The sequence below is a fragment of the Loxodonta africana genome, chromosome 6, assembly GCF_030014295.1.
Source record: "Loxodonta africana isolate mLoxAfr1 chromosome 6, mLoxAfr1.hap2, whole genome shotgun sequence".
Taxonomy (NCBI): domain Eukaryota; kingdom Metazoa; phylum Chordata; class Mammalia; order Proboscidea; family Elephantidae; genus Loxodonta; species Loxodonta africana.
In genome coordinates this window covers 84,750,134-84,772,223 of record NC_087347.1, presented here as the reverse complement: position 1 = coordinate 84,772,223, position 22,090 = coordinate 84,750,134, and the positions used below count along the sequence as shown (strand labels likewise).

Sequence of the window (22,090 nt, the reverse complement as noted above, 5' to 3'; positions counted from 1 at the left end):
GCCTTAAATTCTTCCTGAAAGTAGGAAGTTATTAAAATAAATTTACAAATACATTCTTGGAATTCCAGTAGTTTTGGAATCACCCACAAAACTTTAAGGGCACTTGGGTAAGTTTTTCAGCATCACACTTTTCTTAAGTATCCTTGTTAAACGTTCCCATCTCCTAAAATTTATCCTATTAGAAGTGGAAAGGATGATATAGAATGAGAGGTATCATAAAAGCCTAGAGGTCTTTGCATGAAGGACTTATCTAGATTAAGGAATTCTTGCAGTGTTAGCCCTTACCTGACTTTCTTAACATTCTATGTCAGCCACACATGTCAATCAAGTAAAACTCAAATAGAAGATTCAGTTTGGATATCACAAATAAATAAGCAGCTTTGAATCTGGATTATGCCTAAGACGAGAGACTTTAAAAGTGAGATTTAAAACAGAGAGAGCTGTAGTGGAATAGAGGTGGAAGAACATTAAAATAAGTAGAAATGGGGGTAGGTTTAAGTCAATTTTTATCCAAGGCACCCCTCTCCACTGGTAACTTCTGTGTTGCCTTCTTTGCTTCCTACTCATTGTACTTTTTTTCAGGGTTGGCTTCTCTGCTAAACCCCCTGACTTGGAACCTCCTCATTTAACACTCAAATATTGGCATTCTCCCAGGCCTAGCAAAACTGGATACAAAGAGTTGCTGTGTCAAGTACGCATGTACAAACCAGTACACAAGCTGGTTTGGTGGTGGTTATATTCATTTCCAAGAAGCTATGGTATTACAATGGTAAAGCCCTCAGCTGTTAACTGAAAGGTTGGTGGTTCAAACCTACCACGTTGCTCTGTGGGAGGGAGAAAGACTTGATGATTGCTCCCGTAAAGATTAGAGCCGAGAAAAAACTATGGGGTAGTTCTACTCCGTCACATGAGGTCAATATAAGTTGGAATTGACTTGACAGCACCCAACAACGACATTCATTTCCATTTTACTCTACCCAATCTTCCTGTCTGTCAAACTCTGAAGCTGCCAGGGTACATATTACCTTCCATTGTACATCTGGAACTGTTGTGTTATTGAGTCAGTAGATTTCAAAGATCGAGAAGCATCACCCAGAATCAATATCATGGCACAAAGCTTGGAAAGGCTGTCCTCTTTCTTTTAACAAATATTTATTAAGTATCTGCTATGTGTCAGGCATTATGTGTCAGACGGAAACCCTGGTGGCATAATGGTTAAGTGCTACAGCTGCTAATCAAAAGGTGGGCAGTTCAAATCCACCAGGTACTCCCTGGAAACTCTATGGGGCAGTTCTGCTCTGTCTTTCAGGGTCACTATGAGTCAGAATCAATGGCAACAGGTTTTGGATGTGACAGGCAATATGCATGGGAGCATAACAGTGAAGAAAACATACTAGAAATACACTTGGCCCTCAAGCTTTTATTTAAGTGCCCAGATTTAAAAAAAAAAAAAAAAAAATTCACATGGTTAACCAAATTCCCCATGCTCTGCTTTTCATACCAAACTTGGACATCCGTAATGTACAGTTACAATACCAATGGTTGTTCAAATGAACCCTCAAAGTAACAGTTAATTTAAAATGAGTGAATAGCTATAATACTGGCTGCTATGGGCAGAGTTTAAAAACTTTTTGAAGGTCCAACATTTTTTTCGAGACTGGTAAAAATCCCTTATCTTTATTATGATATAAGATCAACTGAACATTTTAAATTGTAAGATAAATTCTTCTTTGCTTGAATTTGTGTGAATAAAACTCTTTGGGGCCCTGAAAATCAAATTGTGACTTATAAAGGAAACATTCACACTTTTGAGTATGAAATGCTTTCTGTAATTGTTGAAAGAAATCAGCATCATAGCTCAGTACTAGAGGATCCAAAGTTTTAAAGACATCCAAAGAAGAACAACCCAACAACAAAACAAGACTGACATAATTAAATCAAAGTAAAACTCTTTGAAGAAGCCACACAAAACAGAGATCAAAAATGGAAATAATTCACCATTCCTTATTGAGCTTCTATCAAATATGATCAGATATTAATTTAGAAGTATTCAACGTTATACTAAAATTTCCTAAAGCACATATGTGCTTACACACACTTAACAGCATAAAAATTACAATATTGTTAATATTTGCAATTATGTATGTGTGTGAATTCAGATTTTCTATACTGAGCAGTGAATACAGAGCTTAGAAATGAATGGATGCTGAAGTTAATATAAGCCAACAACTTCTGATTTGATATGTTTGCTCATCAAAATGACATCGCTTTTAACAAGTAAATCCTTAAGTTTAAACCTATGAAATAAATTTGCACCAATAAAACAATTTAACTCTCTCTTTTATGTATTGGGACTCAAATGAAAATGAAGTCTGACCCAGGTCTAAGGTAGATTATAATTAAATGAATGTGTCCTGGGCTTTGGTCAGTGGGATCTAAGCAAAGTACTATCCTAATTAATGAAGTCTTTCTTTTTTAAAAATTTTTTGATGCATCATTATTCTATCACCTTTCAAGGTAGGCATGTTTTATATTAAATTTTCTTGAGGGAGTAGTACTTTTATAATCAAATTTCAGTGTAATTATCTATTATCTGTTTTCACAGTAACTATGTGTCCTGTGGAAGAGAAAGTGAATCTACAGTCCCAGACCCATGATTCTCTTCTCTAATCAGCAGTTTAAAGTTTCCTTTTCTTCCTGTGAGATGGCCTCTATGCCCTTTGGCCCTACATCCATGCAATTAAGAAAAAGTGAGTTCCGGTAGAGAGATTTATTTACTTATGCAGCTTTTACTTGGCTTCTGATAGAGATTTCCAAATGAAGTTATTTACTATATGCTAACAATAAACTCTAGTGTTCTCTTTTGAAATTTAGATACAAGAGTCAATGTTTGCTGTTTTTCTACCTGAATTGAAAAACATAGTCTCATGGATGGTCCGATTTCTAGGTTCTGTTTGGAAGAGCACAGATGATTGTTTACTACGACTTTCTCAGGACTCCTTTCATAGTATTTTAAATTTCTGTATTTGTTTTCCAAAAGGATTCAGAAAATGCATTCTCCAGTACATATTCCATATCCAGATAGTACTGGAAAGTTGATCTATGTTGTAATCAATAGTTTTTGATTTGTTTAACTTAGTGTAACTGTTAGAGGGGAACATTCCAAAAGGCAGGCTGTATCGGGCATATTTAGAAAGAACAGCCAGAGTGCCACTAATGGTTACCCTAAGTAGCAGATTAATCATATGAACAATTTTGGTGGCTGTGGTACCTGGCATTGAGAAATTTTCTGGGGAAATTCTCTGGGTAATTAAATACACCTAAATCTTGATAAATTAGGATTGATCAAAACACAAATTAATACTTCCTATGAGGCACTGAACCTAGTACATGATTACCAGATAGACTACGCAAGTAATAAATCTTAAGTCTCTGTCCTGGAATACTGCCTTTATATTTTAGAGCATTGAAGATTCTGACAGAATCATTTTTTGCCATGTGGACATGACAAATCTTTAACACTTTTAAGATACGGAACCTTGCTTTTCGTTATTTCTAGAAGCCAGTGTCGCTATGAGTCGTAATCGACTGGACGGCAGTGGGTTTGATTTTTTTTTTGGTTTAATGTCCTTCTTTGATGGATTCTAAAATTTCTAGGTTATCCCAGATCATATTATTTCTATGGTTTAGCCATTGAAGTATAGGCAATGCATATTTTTCATGTTTCCTTGGTGATTATATGTTTCATATTCCACATTTAAGCACTGATCATGATAGGTGGACCCTTTTACATAGCCCTGCCTAAGCCATACCCAGATCCTTGGGTGGTGTAAACGGTTAATGCGTTGGCTGCTAACCAAAAGCTTGGAGGTTTGAGTCTACCTAGAGGCACCTTGGAAGAAAATCCTGGTGCTCTGCTTCTAAAAAATTAGCCATTTAAAACCCTGTGGGGCATAGTTCTACTCTGACACACATGGGGTCACCGTGAGTTAGAGTCAACTAGAGGGCAACTGGTTTTACTGGATATAGATGTAGAAGCATACATAGCCCTAGTGTGATGCTCAAATTGTTTTTTCATCTTTTTTCTTATTTTATCCTCATCTGGATTGTAAGAATAAGGAATTCTTTTATTGTATAAGGCTATCATATCTGTCTAGATAGTTCCAAAGCAGAATATTGTGTAACCCATGACAGCGGAACATTTATAGGCACTGGGAGAATGAACTGTTTCTTGCATGTAACTTTGGGTTTCCAAGGAGTGGCTGATGGATTCGAACTGCTGATCTTTTGGTTAGCAGATGAGCTCTTAACCACTATGTCACCAGGGTTCCTTTCAACATTTGCGTATTTTTTTTTACCATTTTGGGGAAAAAAAATGTATGGGTAGAACACAAACCTGCCACACGTATATAGACATGATTATGATGTCATAGGAAACGCCAGTGGCATAGTGGTTAAGAGTTTGGCTGCTAACTGAAAGGTCAGCAGTTTGAATCCACCAGGTGCCTCTTAGAAACCCTATGGGGTATTTCTACTCTGTCTTATAGGTCACTATGAGTTGGAATCGACTTGATGGCAAAGGGTTTGTTTTTATTTGGAATGATGTCATAAATCCTGAACCAATTTTGGTACAAGTTTCCTTAAAAAAGGAAAGCGAATCCCCCCTTGCACTTTCTGCTTCCTTCCTCCCCAACTCCAGTCCCCCATTTAACTGCATAACTGTGAGATGCTACTTGGCTTTCAGAAGGATATTCAAACTTTAACCTAACCCAGATTAAATCAGAGCCACGGATGAGTTGCAACGTGGTTGATGATGTGTGGCAGGAGGGATTTATCACTTTTATATGCATCTTCATTATCCAGGCTCTGGAGTCCTTTAGCCTATTCAGCAAAAACCTGACTACAAGAGTATGTCAGGATTTCTGAAATGAGGGAAACCTTGAAATCTATTTATGCCAATTGTACTTGTTATTAGAATTAAATAATTCGATTATATATTAGGTAAAAGAATGAAATTTTGTGTGAAGAAAGAGCAGTGTTTTTTCCCCTTACAGAAATAAAGTTAAACACTTTGGAAAATCTTTATAAACATGAGTCATTTAAAACAAAGGCAATCACTAATTGCTGTTGAATTAGGTGTGGGCCCTTAAACATTTTAAAAGTAAAGATTTTATATTCTTTGCACTCTGATTATAATACAAAAAGAAAAAAATGACCATAAAATCAGAAGTACTTGTAAATTAAGAGCCATATTCTATGATAACTTTTGGATCAATGAAGAAACAATTTAGAGTGCAATGAAAAGAGAATACTTCATATCAAAACCCAAGGAATTACAGAAGATCTTGTTTTCAAAGGAAAATGTGTAGTTTTAATGCTTTCTTTATTAAAGAATAAAGAGTCAAACAGTAAAAGACCTTACTGTGAGTGTTGAGAAAAATAGAACAATCCAAAGAAATAAAAAAGTGGGAATTAATGAAGGCAAATGTAGAAAATGAAAATAATCGTAGCAAGAAAAAATAAATTCAAAAGAGAGTTCCTTAAATAATAATCCAATAAAATATACAAATTTTTCAAAGATCTGTGTACAGAGAGCAAAATTATACGAGTTTAGGAATGAGAAAGGAGATTCATCTGTGACATAGAAAAGATTAAATGATTTATAAGAGAATTCTATGTAAAATTCTGCACCTCTGAAAGCCTAGATGAATGGGTTAATTTTTGACAAAATAAAAATTACCAATGTTGACCAAAGAAGTAGAAAAAAATAATTACCATAATACAATTGAAAATGTGATGAAAGACCTACTATGGCAGTGGGGGTTGGATTAAAACCACCAGGACCAGATGGTCTTACAGCTGATTTCTAATATTTAAAGAACATACAACCGTAGACTAATATAACTTATAAAATGAATGCAAAAATTCTAGGTAATTTGTTGTTGTGTGCTGTTGAGTTGATTCTGACTCATAGCGACCCTATAGGTCAGAGCAGAACTGCCCCACAGGGTTTCCCTGGCTGTAATCTTTACAAGAGCAGTTATTAGGTTTTTTCTCCCGCTGAGCGCTGCCTAGTGGGTTAGAACTGGCAATCTTTCAGTTGCAGCTGAAGGCTTAACCACTGCATCACCAGGGCTCCTTCTAGGTAGTTTACTAGCCAATAAAAACGATGTGTATCAAAAAAAAATCTATGATCAAGTAGAATTTATTTCAGGAATTCAAAGATGTTTTCTAAAATATTAGTTTTAACGATGAAACCATTTTAATTAAAATCAACTATTATTCAAAATTATTTTGGAGATTCCAGTGAATTAAAAAAACATAGTTGGGGAAAAAAAAAAAAAAGAATGAATTTCCCTCAATTTGCTGCTGATGTGAATGTATACCTAGAACGTCCATGAGAAAATTTCCTCAAACCAAACCAAACTAAACGGAACAAAACCAAAGAAAAAGTTCTATTAGGATAAGGCAGAGAATTTGTTAAGGTGTCTGGATGTAGATGAAATAACATAGTTTTACTTTATATTAAATATCTATACCAAAAACCAAACCCATTGCTATCTAATCAACTTCTGACACACAGTGACCCTATCGACCAGAGTAGAACTGCCTCATAGGGTTTCCAAGAGGTGCCTGGTGGATTCAAACTGCCGACCTTTCGGTTAGCAGCCTGCTGTGCCACCAGGGCTCTGGATTTATTAGCTTTAAGCAGGTATAAATTTAAATGTATAATATATTTTGTTAGACTGACTAAACTATAAAAAAGATTAAGAATAATTTGACAAAGGTGACAATTTCTAAGAAAATTATAAAATCTCATTGAATGGGATGTTATTTTCTAAGACTTAAACCAGTAGTTTATAATCTTTTCAAGGAGGAATATCCATGGTTTGCTCATACTTCATGATTACCTATATTCTTTAAATTACTAGTAAATCTTGATACTGGTTACAAATTCTGATTCTTGTGAGTCTGATTTGACAATCTGATCCTTTGGTTAGTTGAACAGAAACAAGTCATATATTTTATATGGAAGACTAAATCTCAAGTGGCCAGGAAAAATAAGAAAAAAAAAAATTAGTGAGGCTCGATCTACCTTATCAGATATTAAAGCATAATAGAAAGCCACATAAGATCACTATTATATTGCTATAAAAATGGACAAATAGAGCAGATTTGAGAGTCTAGATATGTATCCCAGTTATAGAAGACTAAGCTGGTCTTTTTAATTCAATAGAAAAAGAATGAATTGGTTAATAAATTCTACTAGGACCACTTTCTATTTGTGTGGGAGAAAACCATTTGTAAAGCTACATTTCGAACAGATAATGGGATTTTCTTTCTAATTATATAACACAATTTATACAAAATTCTGTGAGACTACTTTTATAATCCAGAAGTTAGATGGAACGTTTTTAAAATAGGACAGGATACCTGAACTACATAAGAAAAGTTGACCAAATGGACTGTAGTAAAAATAGAAACAAAACAAACAAAATTTTTGTATCTAAAAGATCCTCTAAACAAAACCAACATATCCAAAAAAGACTAGGGACAAATTGCAATATAGATGACAGCTAAAGCATTAATATTATATTTTACAAATAGTTTTTACAAAATAATTAGAAAAAGGTAACCCCAAAATATGCCAAAATTCTATAAATAGGCAATTCATAGAAGAAAAATCCAAATGACCTATATATATGACTTCTTATAGCTGTATGTATGTATGTATATACATTTATGTATATATGTATGCATATAAAAAGGATGCTCAGACTCATATATCCATTAGCTTGGCAAAAATTAAAAAGGATCATAACACCTACAGCTAGTAAAACTTGCTACCCGTTCGTGTTGAGTCGATCGTGACTCATAGCGACCCTATACACTTACTAAAGGGGAGCAGAAAGTACCAGCATTGTTGGTGGAAATGTAAATTGTCAGAACATTTTTGGAATGTAGCCTTACAATAGCTAGTAAAATTGAAAATATAAGTCATCTTTAAATCAGCAATCTCTTCCCTGGGAATCTACCCATAAAATAAAAGTACCAGTAAGGGAAATATATGTAGGGATGTTTGTTGAAGTATTGTTCGAAGTGTGACATGAAATTAGAAGCAAAATGAATGTCATAAAGGAGAGAATAGTTTATTGTTATAATTATGTAGTATGCAAGTTATATACTATTATATCATGTATTTTATAATTTCAGTATATAAAAGAAATTACTATAGAATGTTATGTGGTATTAAAAAGAACGAGTTAGATTGTATGAGCTGACTTAGAGATATTTTCACAAGATATGTGGTAGTTAAGAGCTTTGTTTACCAACCAAAATGGCAGCAGTTCAAATACACCAGACACTCCTTGGAAACTCCATGGGGCAGTTCTACTCTGTCTTACAGGGTTGCTATGAGTTGTAATCTACTCGACCACAACAGGTTTGGTTTTGGTTATTTTTATGTGAGAAACATCAACTGTATTTACTTTAATATTATTTTTATAAATTAAATAATGCACCTATTTAAATGTGTGTGTGGATGTATTATGTATGTGTGTGTATCTATATTAGCATAGGGAAAGGTGTCGAAGGTTATATAGATGGATAGTGGGTAATGTGGTAAAGTGCTGATGTGGAAGGGGAGAGTAGGAATGCAGAAGTAAATTAAAATGTAAAAATGATTTTTAAAAAGCTTGCATTAACATGTGTCTCAAAAACAGCATGTATTATGATTTCATTTATGTAAAATCTGTGCGTATGTATGTGTGTGTGTGCCATGTACAGTAGCAGAGAAGATGGCCCCCAATTTGAAAAGATTCTTATCACGCTATGATAAGTCTATGAAGTATGGTTAACAAAATATTGCTTGGGGGTTATCTCTGGATGGAAGGATCTAAGATAATTATTAAAGAGTTTATACTGTTTGATATTTTTACAATCATGTATAATATTTAAAAAGAAAGTGAAGCTGTTTTTGTTGTGAAAAAATAATGAAGTACGGACAGGACAAAAATACAATCGAGAGATACATTTTAACAGTAAAGACAGATTCTATGCTTTCATTGGTTTGTAAGTATCTTCAGGGAAGCCCTCCATTGGAAATTCGATGTGGTTAAATGATTTCAAACTGAATTGGGTTTGAATTACTCCTCTGCTTCTACCACTCCTCTGAAAGAAAGGCAAAGCAGAATTCTAACCAATATTCAATGAATATCTACATCAAAATATTGTTAAAAATCTTTATACAAATGTAATTTAATTTTTTAAAAATTTAGGTTCCTTAATGTTCCCTTAACGTTGCTTCACTGACTGACTAGATTGTTTCTTTCTCTGTAACTTCAAGAATTGCCAGTGATGACATATAACAGGCATAATCTCCTAGAAAAAAATCTCATGGGAAAAATAATATTTCTAAGAACACTTGTAGATCTCAATTCTGTGTGCTAAGATTGGTGAGAAGGAAAGGAAAGGAAATAGGGTAATATATTGATTTAAAAGTCTATTTAACGCACTTCTTTTAAGAATGATGGGATATAAAAGCTATTTAACCACAGAACTTTTCTCAGTGGATGCAGTAGAATGCTTCTCTTGCTTTTCTTTTCTTGATTCTAACCATTATCCACATGTCTACCCTATGCCTGTACTCCAAGAATGTATTCGTTTCTGATTATTTTATGCTAGGCCAGTCCACGCGCTTTTATTCCTCTTTTTACCAGTTTTGCTTGTAAAGTTTTGCACCACTTAGCAGTTGTCCTGACATCATACTTCTCTCCATTCTTCAGCTATCCAGTCAAGGATATACAAATTAATTGCTTTATTATAATGCTCTGACTTCACTTGTGGTATTAAAAAAAAAAAAAAAATCACTTGTGGTATTACCTACTATTAAATGCTTAGAATAATTTATAGGTAAAACAGATAAAATTAGAGAAGACAAGTGGCTAGAGAGTTAGACTCTGGACTAAAGTCCTGATCTTGGAATGCATTTCCAAGCCCCCATTTTCTTAGTATCCATACGTTTGTAGTTCACAGGATAGAACTAGGTGATGTTTAGAGAAGGACCTCTAGAATTCAAAGAAAATAATTATACCCGTATGGAGTATTTGACTTCCCTCAGTGGTAGGTATTGCTAACCACAGACATATTTTGGCTCTGTGTGTGTTGTACAGCATACAGATCTAGGAAGATTAGCATTAGAGAAGGCAAATTAATTACGTATATGTAAATGATTTAGCATTGCTCTGGAGTGTTAAAAAAGTCACCATTAGAGGCCATGGACCCCCATGAGGAAGACCCGTAATTAGGTGGTCTGTGAGGTGAGTGTAGATTTCTGCTGGGGGCCAACAGGAGCCCCAGAGGCAAATTAAAGGAGTTTGTTTAGGTATGTGGTATAAAAGATGCAACAATTACGCATTTTCCCGTCCACATTTATCCACATGGATAACAGTGAAAAGAAAACCAAGAAAAAGAATTAAAATAAATTTCTAGAGCTACTGTTGCCTTAAGGACATATTATATATTACATTGGATGAAGTACTCCTGCTTATTTTCACCGTTAAAAAAAAAAAAAGATAAATTCTGACATATTGAGTGGGGGATTTGTATATCCATTTACAATATAATGTCCCAGGATGTCTGAGACAATTCTTTCACTGAAGAAAACATTGGGCTTTTATATTGGGTGAAATTCTATATAGTTTGAATCCATTAAATTTTCTAAATGCTGAGTTACTCTAGTATTTGAATTAAAAGAGACTTAAAATATTTCCAAAGCATATTTTAAACTGAATTTCGATGATCTCTCACTGTATATATATTTTAATACTGGCTTACTGCCTTGATTATTAAATAATCTTACACTGAATTGGGTTTGAATTACTCCTGCGCCCTTACAACTCCAAAGAAAGTATTTTTAGACGCATCACGCCTTTCAGCTTGAGAAATTGCTCTCTAGAGTCCTGTTCAAATAGTACCATTGTTTTAAAGAGTTATAAAGCAATTCGAGACTTCATTTCCACCTTCCTACTACTGTTAAGAGGAACATTATAAAACGATGGAGAAACTGAAGCACACAAGTGTGTGCATTGCCTCAGCATAGTGTTTCTGCAATGACTGTTTATCATGGGTAAAGCCCCAGGCCACGCTGTCATGATTTCTCTTGGCTTAGGAACCACTGAAGGTCAGATCCCACCATTGACAAACTTGCTTTGCAAAGAAGCAGCCTGGTGCCAGTTGTAAATAAGTCCTTCTTGATGATGGCTGGAAACAAGAATAAAATGACCATCCATTGTCATTTGTCAAAGATGACAGAGCAGTATCATTGCAACCTGAAAATATCAGAGGCCTGTCTTAAGCTTGATACTCATCCAGGTCAGGGGGTTCCAGATGGTATTTACTGTTCTCTGTGATATTTTTTAGACGGTTAGGGTAATTAGCCTTGGCGTAAAACAGGAAGGGCAGGTGAAACTTGCCCTTTCTTAAGCACCTGTTGTATGGGTTCTGCTCCAGTATGTAGTAACTGTGGGTAACAAGACTGTGTGTTAACAATTCTTGCTGGTGTGAATTGTTAATACCTGCCCAGTTTCTTCAGAGCCAGGCAATTCCCATCAACTAATCAACATGCAGATGAAAACACTTTTTTAAAATGCATTGTGGAAAACTATTGGTTTAATATAACTCCTAAATGGTAACTAGGCAAAAGGTGTCACTAGCCTGTGGGTTGTTGCCAACCTCCATGTGGACTTACTTTTAAGGCTGTTTGGACTTTAGGGGTGTTATCAGTAAGGTTTTTTCATTGACCGTATTTATCCACTTCAGTATATAAAGGATTGTTAGAAAAAGGTAAGGAGGAATAAAAACAGTATGGTGAAGACAGGCTATGCTCTTTTTTAAGTGTTGCTTTTATATTTCTGATGATGTTTAATGTTTTAAGAATCATTTTTATCTGAGTTGCTTAACTGGACGTAATTGAAAGAGCTCATCATTACAATTCACTATGATGTATCAGAGAGTCCCTGGGTAGTGTAATCAGTTAAACACTTGGCTACTAACCAAATGGGTGGCAGTTTGAGTCTACCCTGAGGTGCTTTGGAAGAAAAGCCTGGTGATCTACATCTGCAAGATCACAGCCATTGAAAACTCCACGGAGAGCGGCTTTACTCTGAGACATGTGGGGTCACATGAGTCCAAATCAACAGGATAGCAGCTAGTTTTCTGTTTGTTTGCTCATGGTATATCAAGACAGTCTGTAAGTGGAGTAGATCTGAATGAGCAGGTCTGGTACGGATGAAATAATTTAAATAAGTGTAAAGAGTGGGAATAATAAAGTTTTTGATGGAGTAGAGTTAAATTATGGGTTTAGATATTAGGTCAGTATTAGTGGTAGAGACTGCTCTGACTGCTAAAAGAGAAACCAGAACACAATTGAAGTAAAATAAATCAGATTTTCATTAAAATAGTCCTTAGAGATCATATCAACTCACTCCCACTGCCATTGAGTCGATTCCAACTCATAGCGACCCTATAGGACAGAGTAGAACTGCCCCATAGAGTTTCCAAGGAGCACCTGGCAGATTTGAACTGCCAACCTCTTGGTTAGGAGCCGTAGCACTTAACCACTAAGAAATAAGAATTTCTCTTAATTAGTATACCATTTTTTGTTATTTTATTTTCCACTTTTATTGGCTTTGTTCATTAGAGTCCCACTGTAGTTCTAAATATTTTTAGCCAACTATGTTGAACTTGATGGAATTTCCCAAGATATATGTTCCAAAAATTCTCATCCTCCTCAATTTGGCTCCTATCCTATACCTCCTCCTTTCTCAGGAATTAACCTAGCCTCTGCTCGACCGAAGAAACTGGGGCATATAGCACCAGTACTGTCGAGTTTTCTCCTTTATCCCTCAAAACCAACACCTTTACTCTTCCTCTTTTCTTTTCAGCCTGTCTTTAAGGAAAACTTGTCTATTCACCTTGCTGAAAAATGTATTCATCTTCCTAGGCCCTTATTCCAACTTCTTTGTATGTCTGAATTGACTCCATTAATAGAGAATTGACTTCGTTAACGACCCATGGTTAAAAAAACAAACAAAAGCCTTAGTCATTCTCCTTTCTTCTAAAATAATGTTGTTTCTGCTTTGTACCTTCCCACCTATGTGCCTTTACTCCTGTCACAGCCTTTACCTGAAATGGTCTCCTTCAGTTCTCTGGTATCAAAACTCCTACCCACCTACTTAGTGCAGTGTTTTTTGAAATAAATTCCACATAGAATCTCTAACCTCAACCAGAAAGGCTCCCATAATAATTGTTTTTCACGTTAGAATATCTGAGTTCTGGTGGTTCAGAAACATTTGAAGGTGACTGGTTTAATTAAACTGCAGAGACGTTAAGTGATTTGTCCAAGATTAGTGGCATATTGAGAACCAGTGCTTGGGTTTTCTGAATCCCTTTTCCGATTTTTTTCCTATTACACAGGCATTACTTAGGAGAGGATTTGCATTCTCAGGTCAGGAATAAAATTCTCCATTAAATGTTCTTAAAGGCTCTTCTTGGATTCCAGAGTGTAGTATTAAATTATGGTGTTATTTCTAGCCTAAATGATTTATTTTCCTCCTTTCAGAACAGTTTATGAGCCATGGTTATTACTGTCTTTCTCCATTCAAGGCAGGCTCTTACGTGCGATATGAGGACACTTGACTCTATGTTGATATGGAAGAGGATGTTCAGCTCATTATGGTGGTGTAACTAAAACTAACGTGCTAGCCTCAGAAGCTTTCAGACTTTGTCAGAAGACGACTTTGACTTGAAGAATTCCTCGATTGACTTTCAGAGATGCCTTCAGTCCTAATCTGAGGAAGCATCATCTTTGAGATAATTTTTACTATTCCTAAGCCTGAAATCAGACTCAAAAAAAGGTTTTTCTTTCACTAGCTTCATTATTCTGGCCCTTTTCTTTTTGTACTCTGAACCATCTGAGACAACTGAAAGTATTCCAAGAAGGCTTTCAGTTCGAGAACGTTCTGGCAATAGCTTTTTCACAAAAACCAAAAGATGCAAGGAATAAGGAGTATGATTGCACTTTTTAGGTTTTTAAAGTTTTTTTTTGTGTGTGATTTATCAAGTAATCAAATGATTTGGGTCATGAAAAATAATTTTAGGTCAATAAAGTGTGATTAAGTGTGATTAAAAAAACCTTATATTTCATTTGGACATGGTCTCTAATAGTAAAAATGATCTTCTGAAATGTTTCATGAGAAATTATATTTAAGGTTATACATAAATGAAATAACATGGAATGCTGATTTACAAGAATTTGATGTATTTATATGTATCATGATACATAAATTTAAATCACTTTAAGTTGTTATTAAATTACAAGTTAATGATAGACTAGAAAGACACAAGGATTATAACAATAATTTTGGAGATAAAATAAATCCATTTTTTGTTTGTTTTTACCTCTCAATAGTCTAAGATACAGTTGTCTTTCTTTAATCAACTTTGTTTTACATATCGTGTTTAATAAGCAAGCATTTTCCAAAGGTTGAGTTTGCAGTTTCTCGCACTTTGATTTTTTACTCACTTTTCAGTCACAAGATGAGAAATGTAGACACTGTGTACAAACAAGAAGTTCATGCAAAGGCAAGCTCTCAAAACCACATGCAAGGCTCAGCGGCACATGGTTTAGAGCTCACACACTCCAGGATCATGTAATACAGGCATGCAGATGAAAGGAAAGAAAAGAACCTATATCATGAAAATAGAGGATGATGAAAGAGTGACATTTTCTTTATGACAATTATCTAATGCAAACCGTATACCCATAACCTTTAGCAGAGTGGGGTTGGGGCAGAGAAGTGAATTTTTATGGAGATGGGGAACTGTAAACAAATATCATTAGAGGTCAAGCCGTTATTAAAGTTGAGTTTCTATTCTCTACTTGGCCTCTTCCATGTTATCTCCCCCAGCTTCTTGCTTTGTGTTTCCTCCACTACATCATGCAAAAAAAGATCAGAACTAACATTGGAAATCATTTAACAAGCTCTAAGCCTGACAGATAACAAGGGTGTTCTCCACAATTTACACGAGAATTAAATTGGATATAAATACCTCCTGTTCTTACCGGTGGGTGTTGTGATTCCATGTATTAAGGTTTGAAGCAGACAGGAAAGAGATAAATCTTTCATAAGTACATTGTAAATAGGCAAGTGGTATATTAACCATATTCATAGGTAATAGAGTCAAACAATGAAAGGTAAATAATTGTCACAAAATAGACTTTTTATCACAAAAATGGTCACAAAACTAGAGTTACATGGGAGGGGACGTATAATAATTGTTGTTTTACTATGGTTATTGAAATAATCTGGCAGTCTGGAACAACAAAGTTGGGTGACACGTGTCTTGATTAAAAATTCTTGACACTGCTTCATCTAACCCAGCATTAGAGATTCCCAAATAATTTCCGAATGCTGATATCTTTGTTAAAACAATAAAGATGGACGTATATAAAAGTGATCAATTTGTAGGTGCTGTTTCTTGTGTGATTGAAGTGCTTTCTTAGTGAGGTCAATTTATCAAATGAATTTCTTTGCAAGGAACTTTGGGATAATTAGAAATAACACATGGAGTTCAGTTACTGTTTTATATGAAACGTGCTAGTCGGTTAACTCTTCAAATTAAAATGTTTTATAATGGCCTGTCCTTAGATTCAGATAAGTCACACACAGCTATCATAAACTGATCCACATGTGATTTGTCTTTCAAATTAGGCAAAATTTGCAATGCTTTCTGCACTTTGATTGCTAATTATGAACATTTGCTTTCTTTGCTAGAATATTGCTTGTCAAACAAAAAATATCAACCTAAACTGTACAAGTTCAGTTATGCAAAAATTGTATTATGCTGTTGATGTCTTTAAATGTGAGTGATTTTATTTTCTGAAGAATTCTTATAAACAGGGTCCTTGTCCAGTGGTGAAATAGTCAGGTGGGAAGGAACCTTATTTTTAATCATTTTATTATATCTCTAGGATATGCCATGGAATTTAGATTTATTCGATAATTTCTCTTTAGCAATCAGTGTCTATAGCCAAACAACAAGGTCAAAAGAATGTGAAAAATCCCCCTAATAGTAAAAAGAGCTTCTTTGGACCACAGTAATGTTATTAATTTTGTTGATTTTTGAACAGTGATAGAGGAGGGAGTGGTTATGACAAGTGATTGTTGATGTCAAATTTGCTTAAAAAGTATGAAGGAATCCATATTTCCCCCTTGAAAGAAAGATACATTAAACCAGGTACAGTAAAAGGGCACATAGGTAATTGTTTACAATATAGAAAAACTATCCTTAAATCAGTATGGTACTTCCTATTACAAAATGCTTACACCTTATGTTTTAAAGAGTGTTAATCTTGGTTCTCATTAATATTAAAAATGATCTTAGTTTGGGGGCATCATAGTTGTTACTGTTTACATATCAAATCTTCATGCACATGGGTCTAACTGATATTTTGGGTGCTGGCAACTAGGCCATGTGATGAAAGCCCAAGTCCCAGATCAAGCAATGCTCTCTAACCAGAAGCAGGAACCCTACTACACACAGTTATAGCAGTTTGCATCATGTTATAATGCCTTTGCCACACAGTATAACTAGATATAGCACCATGCAATGCCATGAATTGAGAATGAGAGACTATCTCCAGGGAAGAAAATAAACATCAGAGAGAAGAAAACAAAAGCAAGGGGTTCAAAGCTGGTGAGACTGGCTTTTCCATTTTGGCTCTAGCTATAATGCCTGTGATGCTTCAGTTTTGGAAAACAGAAATACATACCATATTCATGTCAATGCCATTGGTGTAAGTCCATGCATGTTGGAAATATTCCTCAAGTCGCTGTCTCAGAGGGTTGGGAATTTGGTGAAATCGAATGAATTCTTTTACTCGTAGCATTTGCATATGGTACCTGGCAGTTCCCGAATATAGTCTTTGGATAATTGCAGATACATTCCCAAAAATGCTTGCATACATTAGTGCTGGATTGGATAAAAAACAAAGTTATGGAGGAACACTGTACTTGGGCATATAGCATCTTCTAGCATTTCAAGTATGCACATTTTGATGATGTCAATTCAGTTGTAATTAATTATCACTGGCCGGGGGGGGAAGAAGACAAGCTAATACTGTTTTAAATTTAATAATTTTAATGATAAACATGGAAAAAGTATCCAGTTCTATCCAAATTCATCTTGGACTCTAAATTAAAACAAAAACTCACATTGTTTATAATATAAAAGCCCAATTTTTAAAGTAGAATTAAAATATCAATTTTAATATTATCAGTGCCTCTCAGCCTCAAATCTAACCTTGAAGTATTAAAAAAGCTACTATAATCTTCATATTTTGAATTTACTAAGAAATTATAAATTATTTTAAGGAGCTTATAGTTTTCTTTCAGTGTTTGTGTATACTTTTTAATCAATTAAAATTCATTTTTATAGTATTTCTGCTTGAGAAACATATCTCTGGCTTAGAATATGAATGTAGTTTATTTTTGTAGAGAAAAATTGGACACATTTTTGTTCTTTTATTTATAAGGGGAAACTGCTATGACATTCCCTGTTATGTATGCAGTCCTTAAAGGGAACATCCTTATTAGTCCTTCCAAGGCTAAATCGTTATGATTTAAAATAACCTCTTTAAGCATCTTCTCTTGTTATTTATATTTCTATTCGGTTTCTAATAATTCTAAAAAGAAATGTTACATTCTGTTCAGAAAGTTACATCATGATACATGACCTGCATATTGATCTTGGGGTGTATGTCAGAACCTTAGAGAGGCGGTAACAGATGTTTAAGCATTGGGAACAGCGATACACCAAGCAGGTGGGGAAAAAACAGCTTGAACAGTTTGATTAGCCGATAGTTGATCAACAAGTTTTTTTTGTCTCAAACATATTTTAAAAAGCATTATCTCTATAAACCACTTAATCATTTCGAAAGGTGGTTTTGTCCAGATTCAGGCTAAGTGTTTAAAATAATCTATCTTTCAGAGCATTTGCTTTCTTTTCTACCTTATTTCTGTCTCTTGGTTAGCACGATCTTTGTTTACCATAGATGGCCCAAACAAGAGAATGTCCCAGGGAAAGAAGCGGCCCTTTGCTTTCGTCTGTTTAAGGGGATGAAAGTTAGGGAGAGCTTTAGTGAGGCTGAATTGGGATATGAGAGGCAGTAATTATCCGCAAGGTAGACAAATGATTTAGGTTGTATTTTCCACAGGAAGAGCACGCGAGTCTAATTTGAGTAAACGAATGGTTAAGAAGGGAATTAGCAATACTTGCCTGAAACTGATTCCTGTGATTCAAGATTCATGTGAGAAATATATTTTACTCTTCCTAAGTGTAGTGTTGGAAATGTTTATTGGTGCTATTAGGTCTCCAAAGTTCTCAGAAAGTAGTACAGATAAAATTCACTTGACTCAATCAGAGGACATATAATGAATGCTAGTTATTATTTTTCTCTTCCTTACCTAAATCACATAGTTACATGAAGGAGAAAAGTCAGAAAAAAAATTCTCACGTAATTTTTAATAAAGACTGTGGTTTTTATTGCCCTCAAAATGAAACAAAACCTTCGTTTGGGTTACAAGCAGGTACTTCCTGCTCATTGACAAGATGGCAAAATGTACATTATGTAGGTACATGTTTACAAACATAAATGACCAGTTGAAGCATTTATTTGGGGGAATTCTGTGAAGATGTCTTTTAAAACTATAACCAAGCAATCAATTTCTTTTCTGTTTTTTTAAGGACGCAAGTGGAGCTAAAGGCTTCAAGTGAGAGAGAAGCACAGAATTTATGTTCTATGTACATTACTTAATGTCCACCAAATGGCATAAAATATCACTTAAAAGCAAGTTGGACTGTATATAGACATTGCTCTCCTCAACTCAATATTTAATTTTGCTTTTTATATAGGGAGTTCTTATTTCATCAAAATGGTTTGTTTTAGGTTTTGAATTATAGAAATAAAACAGGTATAGCCTTCAACTTCCTTCAGCACATCTCACCCAAAATCTCAGATGTTAACCAAACCAGTATACTTGGTTAGTCATGGGGTATTAGCTTAAACATGTTCATAGAACACATAGACTTTCTTTCTCTGTTACACAACTTTATAAAAATTATAACTTAATAAACAAGTTTTAATGAGGTATAATTTACATACAATAAAACACATCCATTTTAAGTGTGTAGTTCCGTTAGATCTGACAAATGTATATACCCATATAAACACAATCAAGATATAGAATAGCTCCATTGCCCCAAGAGGTTTCCTCATGTCTATTTGCTGTCTGCTCCATATACTCAGACCATGGGCAAACACTCATCTCTTTTCTGTCATTACAAATTTGTTTGCATTTTCTAGGATTTATGGAATCATAAAGTATGTACTTGTTTGTATCTGACTTCTTTCACTCAGCATCGTGTTTTTGAGATTCTTCCTGTTGTCATGTGTATCGGTAAGTTGTTCTTTTTTAGAAATCTTTCCAGTGTAAGGCTAGATCACAGTTTATCGCTCCTCCTGCTGATGGACATCTGCTGTTTTTAGTTTTGGGCTACTATGAATAAAATTCCCAGGAACATTTGTATAAAAGTCTTTGTGTAGGCATGTATTTTCATTTCCCCGGTTAAACACTTAGGAATGGAATTGTTGAGTTGTATGGTAATTGTGTGTTTAACTTTATAAGCAATAGCCTGTTTGCCAAGTGGTTGCATCATTTTACATTCCCATCAGCAATGTATAAGAATATAGCTTGCTCCACATTCTAACGCTTGATATTGTCTTTTTAATTTTAGCCGTTGTGGTGGTAGTGTTTTCGTTGCCATTGAGTCGGCTCCAGCTCATGGCAACCTTCTGTATAAAATATAGCAGACACTAAAGTTGCCTGATCCTGTACAGTCTTCATAATTATTGGGATGTTTGAGCCCATTGTTGTAGCTATTGTGTCAATCCATCTCACTGAGGGTTTCCCTTGTTTTTGCTGACCCTCTATTTTTTTTTTACCATGATCTCCTTTTCTAGAGATCAGTCTTTTCTGAAAAAATGTCCAAAGTAAGTGAGTTGAAGTCTTGCCATCTCCACTTCTAAGGAACATTCTGGTTGTATACCTGATATTCTCTGGAGAAGACTGATTTGTTTGTTCTTTTGGCAGTCCACTGTGTATCAGTATTCTTTGCCAATACCATAATCTGAATGCATCAATTCTTCTGTCTTCCTTTTTCATTATCCAGGTATTATAGTGGGTGATATCTCATTTAAGGTTTTAATTTGCATTTCCCTGACAATTATCGACAAGTTTCATGTACTTATTACTTATCACATACTTCATATGTCTTCTTTTGTGATGTGTTTGTTCAAATCTTTTGTTCCTTTTTAAATTGAGTTGTTTCTCTTCTTGATGTGGAGTTGCGAGAATTCTTGATATACTCTGGATACAAGTCCTTTTTCAGATCTAAGAATTGAGAATATTTTCTTCTAGTCTATCATATGCCTTTTTCTTTTCTTAACAGAGTTTATGGAGGAGCAGAAGTTATTAATTTTGATGAAATCCAATATATCAATTTTTATATTATGGATTATCTCCTGTATTTTCTTCTATAAGTTTTATAGTTTAAGCTTTTATGTTTAGGTCTGTTTATGTTTATGTTTAGTATCTGTGGTGATTTCTTTCATAGGTGACATTAGAAACACGAAGCACAAACTTTCATTTGTTTGCTATCTCAGCCATTGGAGTTGATAGCCACTACAAAGTGTTTACTAGTAGTTGTAATCACAAGGTGGTTGGGGTTGTGTTTGCTTTGAGAGTGTCAGTCTCTCTAGAATGGATATTTCTATTTCTTCCAGTAGGCTCCACTTCTGTTTGCTTCTGGGAGAGATGCTACTTCTGTGTGTATAGCCAAGGGGAAAAAACAAAAAAACAAACCCACTGCCCTGGAGTCGACTCCTACTCATAGTGACCCTGTAGGACAGAGGAGAACTGCCGCATACGGTTTCTAAGGAGCAGCTTGTGAACTCGAACTGCAAACCTTTTGGTTAGCAGCTGAGCTCTTAACCACCGCACCACCAGGGCGCCTTACTTTGCCTGAATTTGTAGGATGTCTTAAAGTTGTTTAAATATGATGTCATTTGGCTATGCAAATGTTATTGATGTTAAAACACTAAAACATATATATGAAAAGTGAATTTTAAATGAAGCGGACAATAAACTGACAGGATCTATTTAAGTTCTATAAATAAGGCTTATCTAAGCACATTCCATTTTTTTTTTTTTAAGCACATTCCATTAGTTGATAGGTTAACATTTTAAAATCAACTATCTAAATTAATTTTCAAATTTGTGCACAATCTAATGCCAATGCTTTTTTTTTTTTAACCTTTAAAAATCCATTCTGCTTTTGCTAATCGTTGCCTGGTATTAACAAGTTGGAAATGCTGGTGAGTTAGTGATTAAGTGCTATGGCTGCTAACCAAAGGGTTGGCAGTTTCAATCTGCCAGGCACTCCTTGGAAACGTTTATGGGGCAGTTCTACTCTGACCTATAGGGTCGCTATGAGTCGGAATCAGGTTGACGATGCTGGGTTTGTTTTTTTTTGAATTAACAGGTTACTTTTAGCAGGGTTTTGGTTTTTGTTTTTAAATAGTAATATTTCATTTCTTATATTAGCATTAAAACATCTTCAGTTTAACACAGATTTTTTTTTTTTTTTAATTCTTAAGACTATGCCTTATAAATGATGTTCATGACATTACCCCATCACAGGGTAAAGGGCCTAATCATCTAGGCCTTGGCATAATGTCACAGGGAAAGGAATCTTCAGTCAATTTTTAGTCTATATATAGAAAGGGCGAGAGAGAGAGAGATAGAATATGTACCCAGTAAAACCCAGTACTGTCAAGTACTATATATATGTATAGTATATATATATGTATGGAAACCCTGGTGGCGTAGCGGTTAAGTGCTACGGCTGCTAACCAAAGGGTCGGCAGTTCGAATCCACCAGGTGCTCCTTGGAAACTCTATGGGGCAGT

General features: G+C 34.9%; 1 protein-coding gene across 2 annotated transcripts in view; it reads right to left on the bottom strand.

The window, feature by feature from the left end:
* KCNH7 (potassium voltage-gated channel subfamily H member 7) overlaps window positions 1-22,090 on the bottom strand; it is a 561,862-nt gene that overhangs the window by 40,036 nt on the left and 499,736 nt on the right. Inside the window, exon 9 of one of the 2 annotated variants that reach the window (XM_003405825.4) lies at window positions 16,835-17,034. In XM_003405825.4, coding sequence (XP_003405873.1) covers window positions 16,835-17,034 — 200 coding nt within the window. Of the gene's footprint in view, window positions 1-16,381; window positions 17,035-22,090 lie in introns of those variants that run through there. The other variant, XM_010586280.3, reaches the window with a different exon arrangement.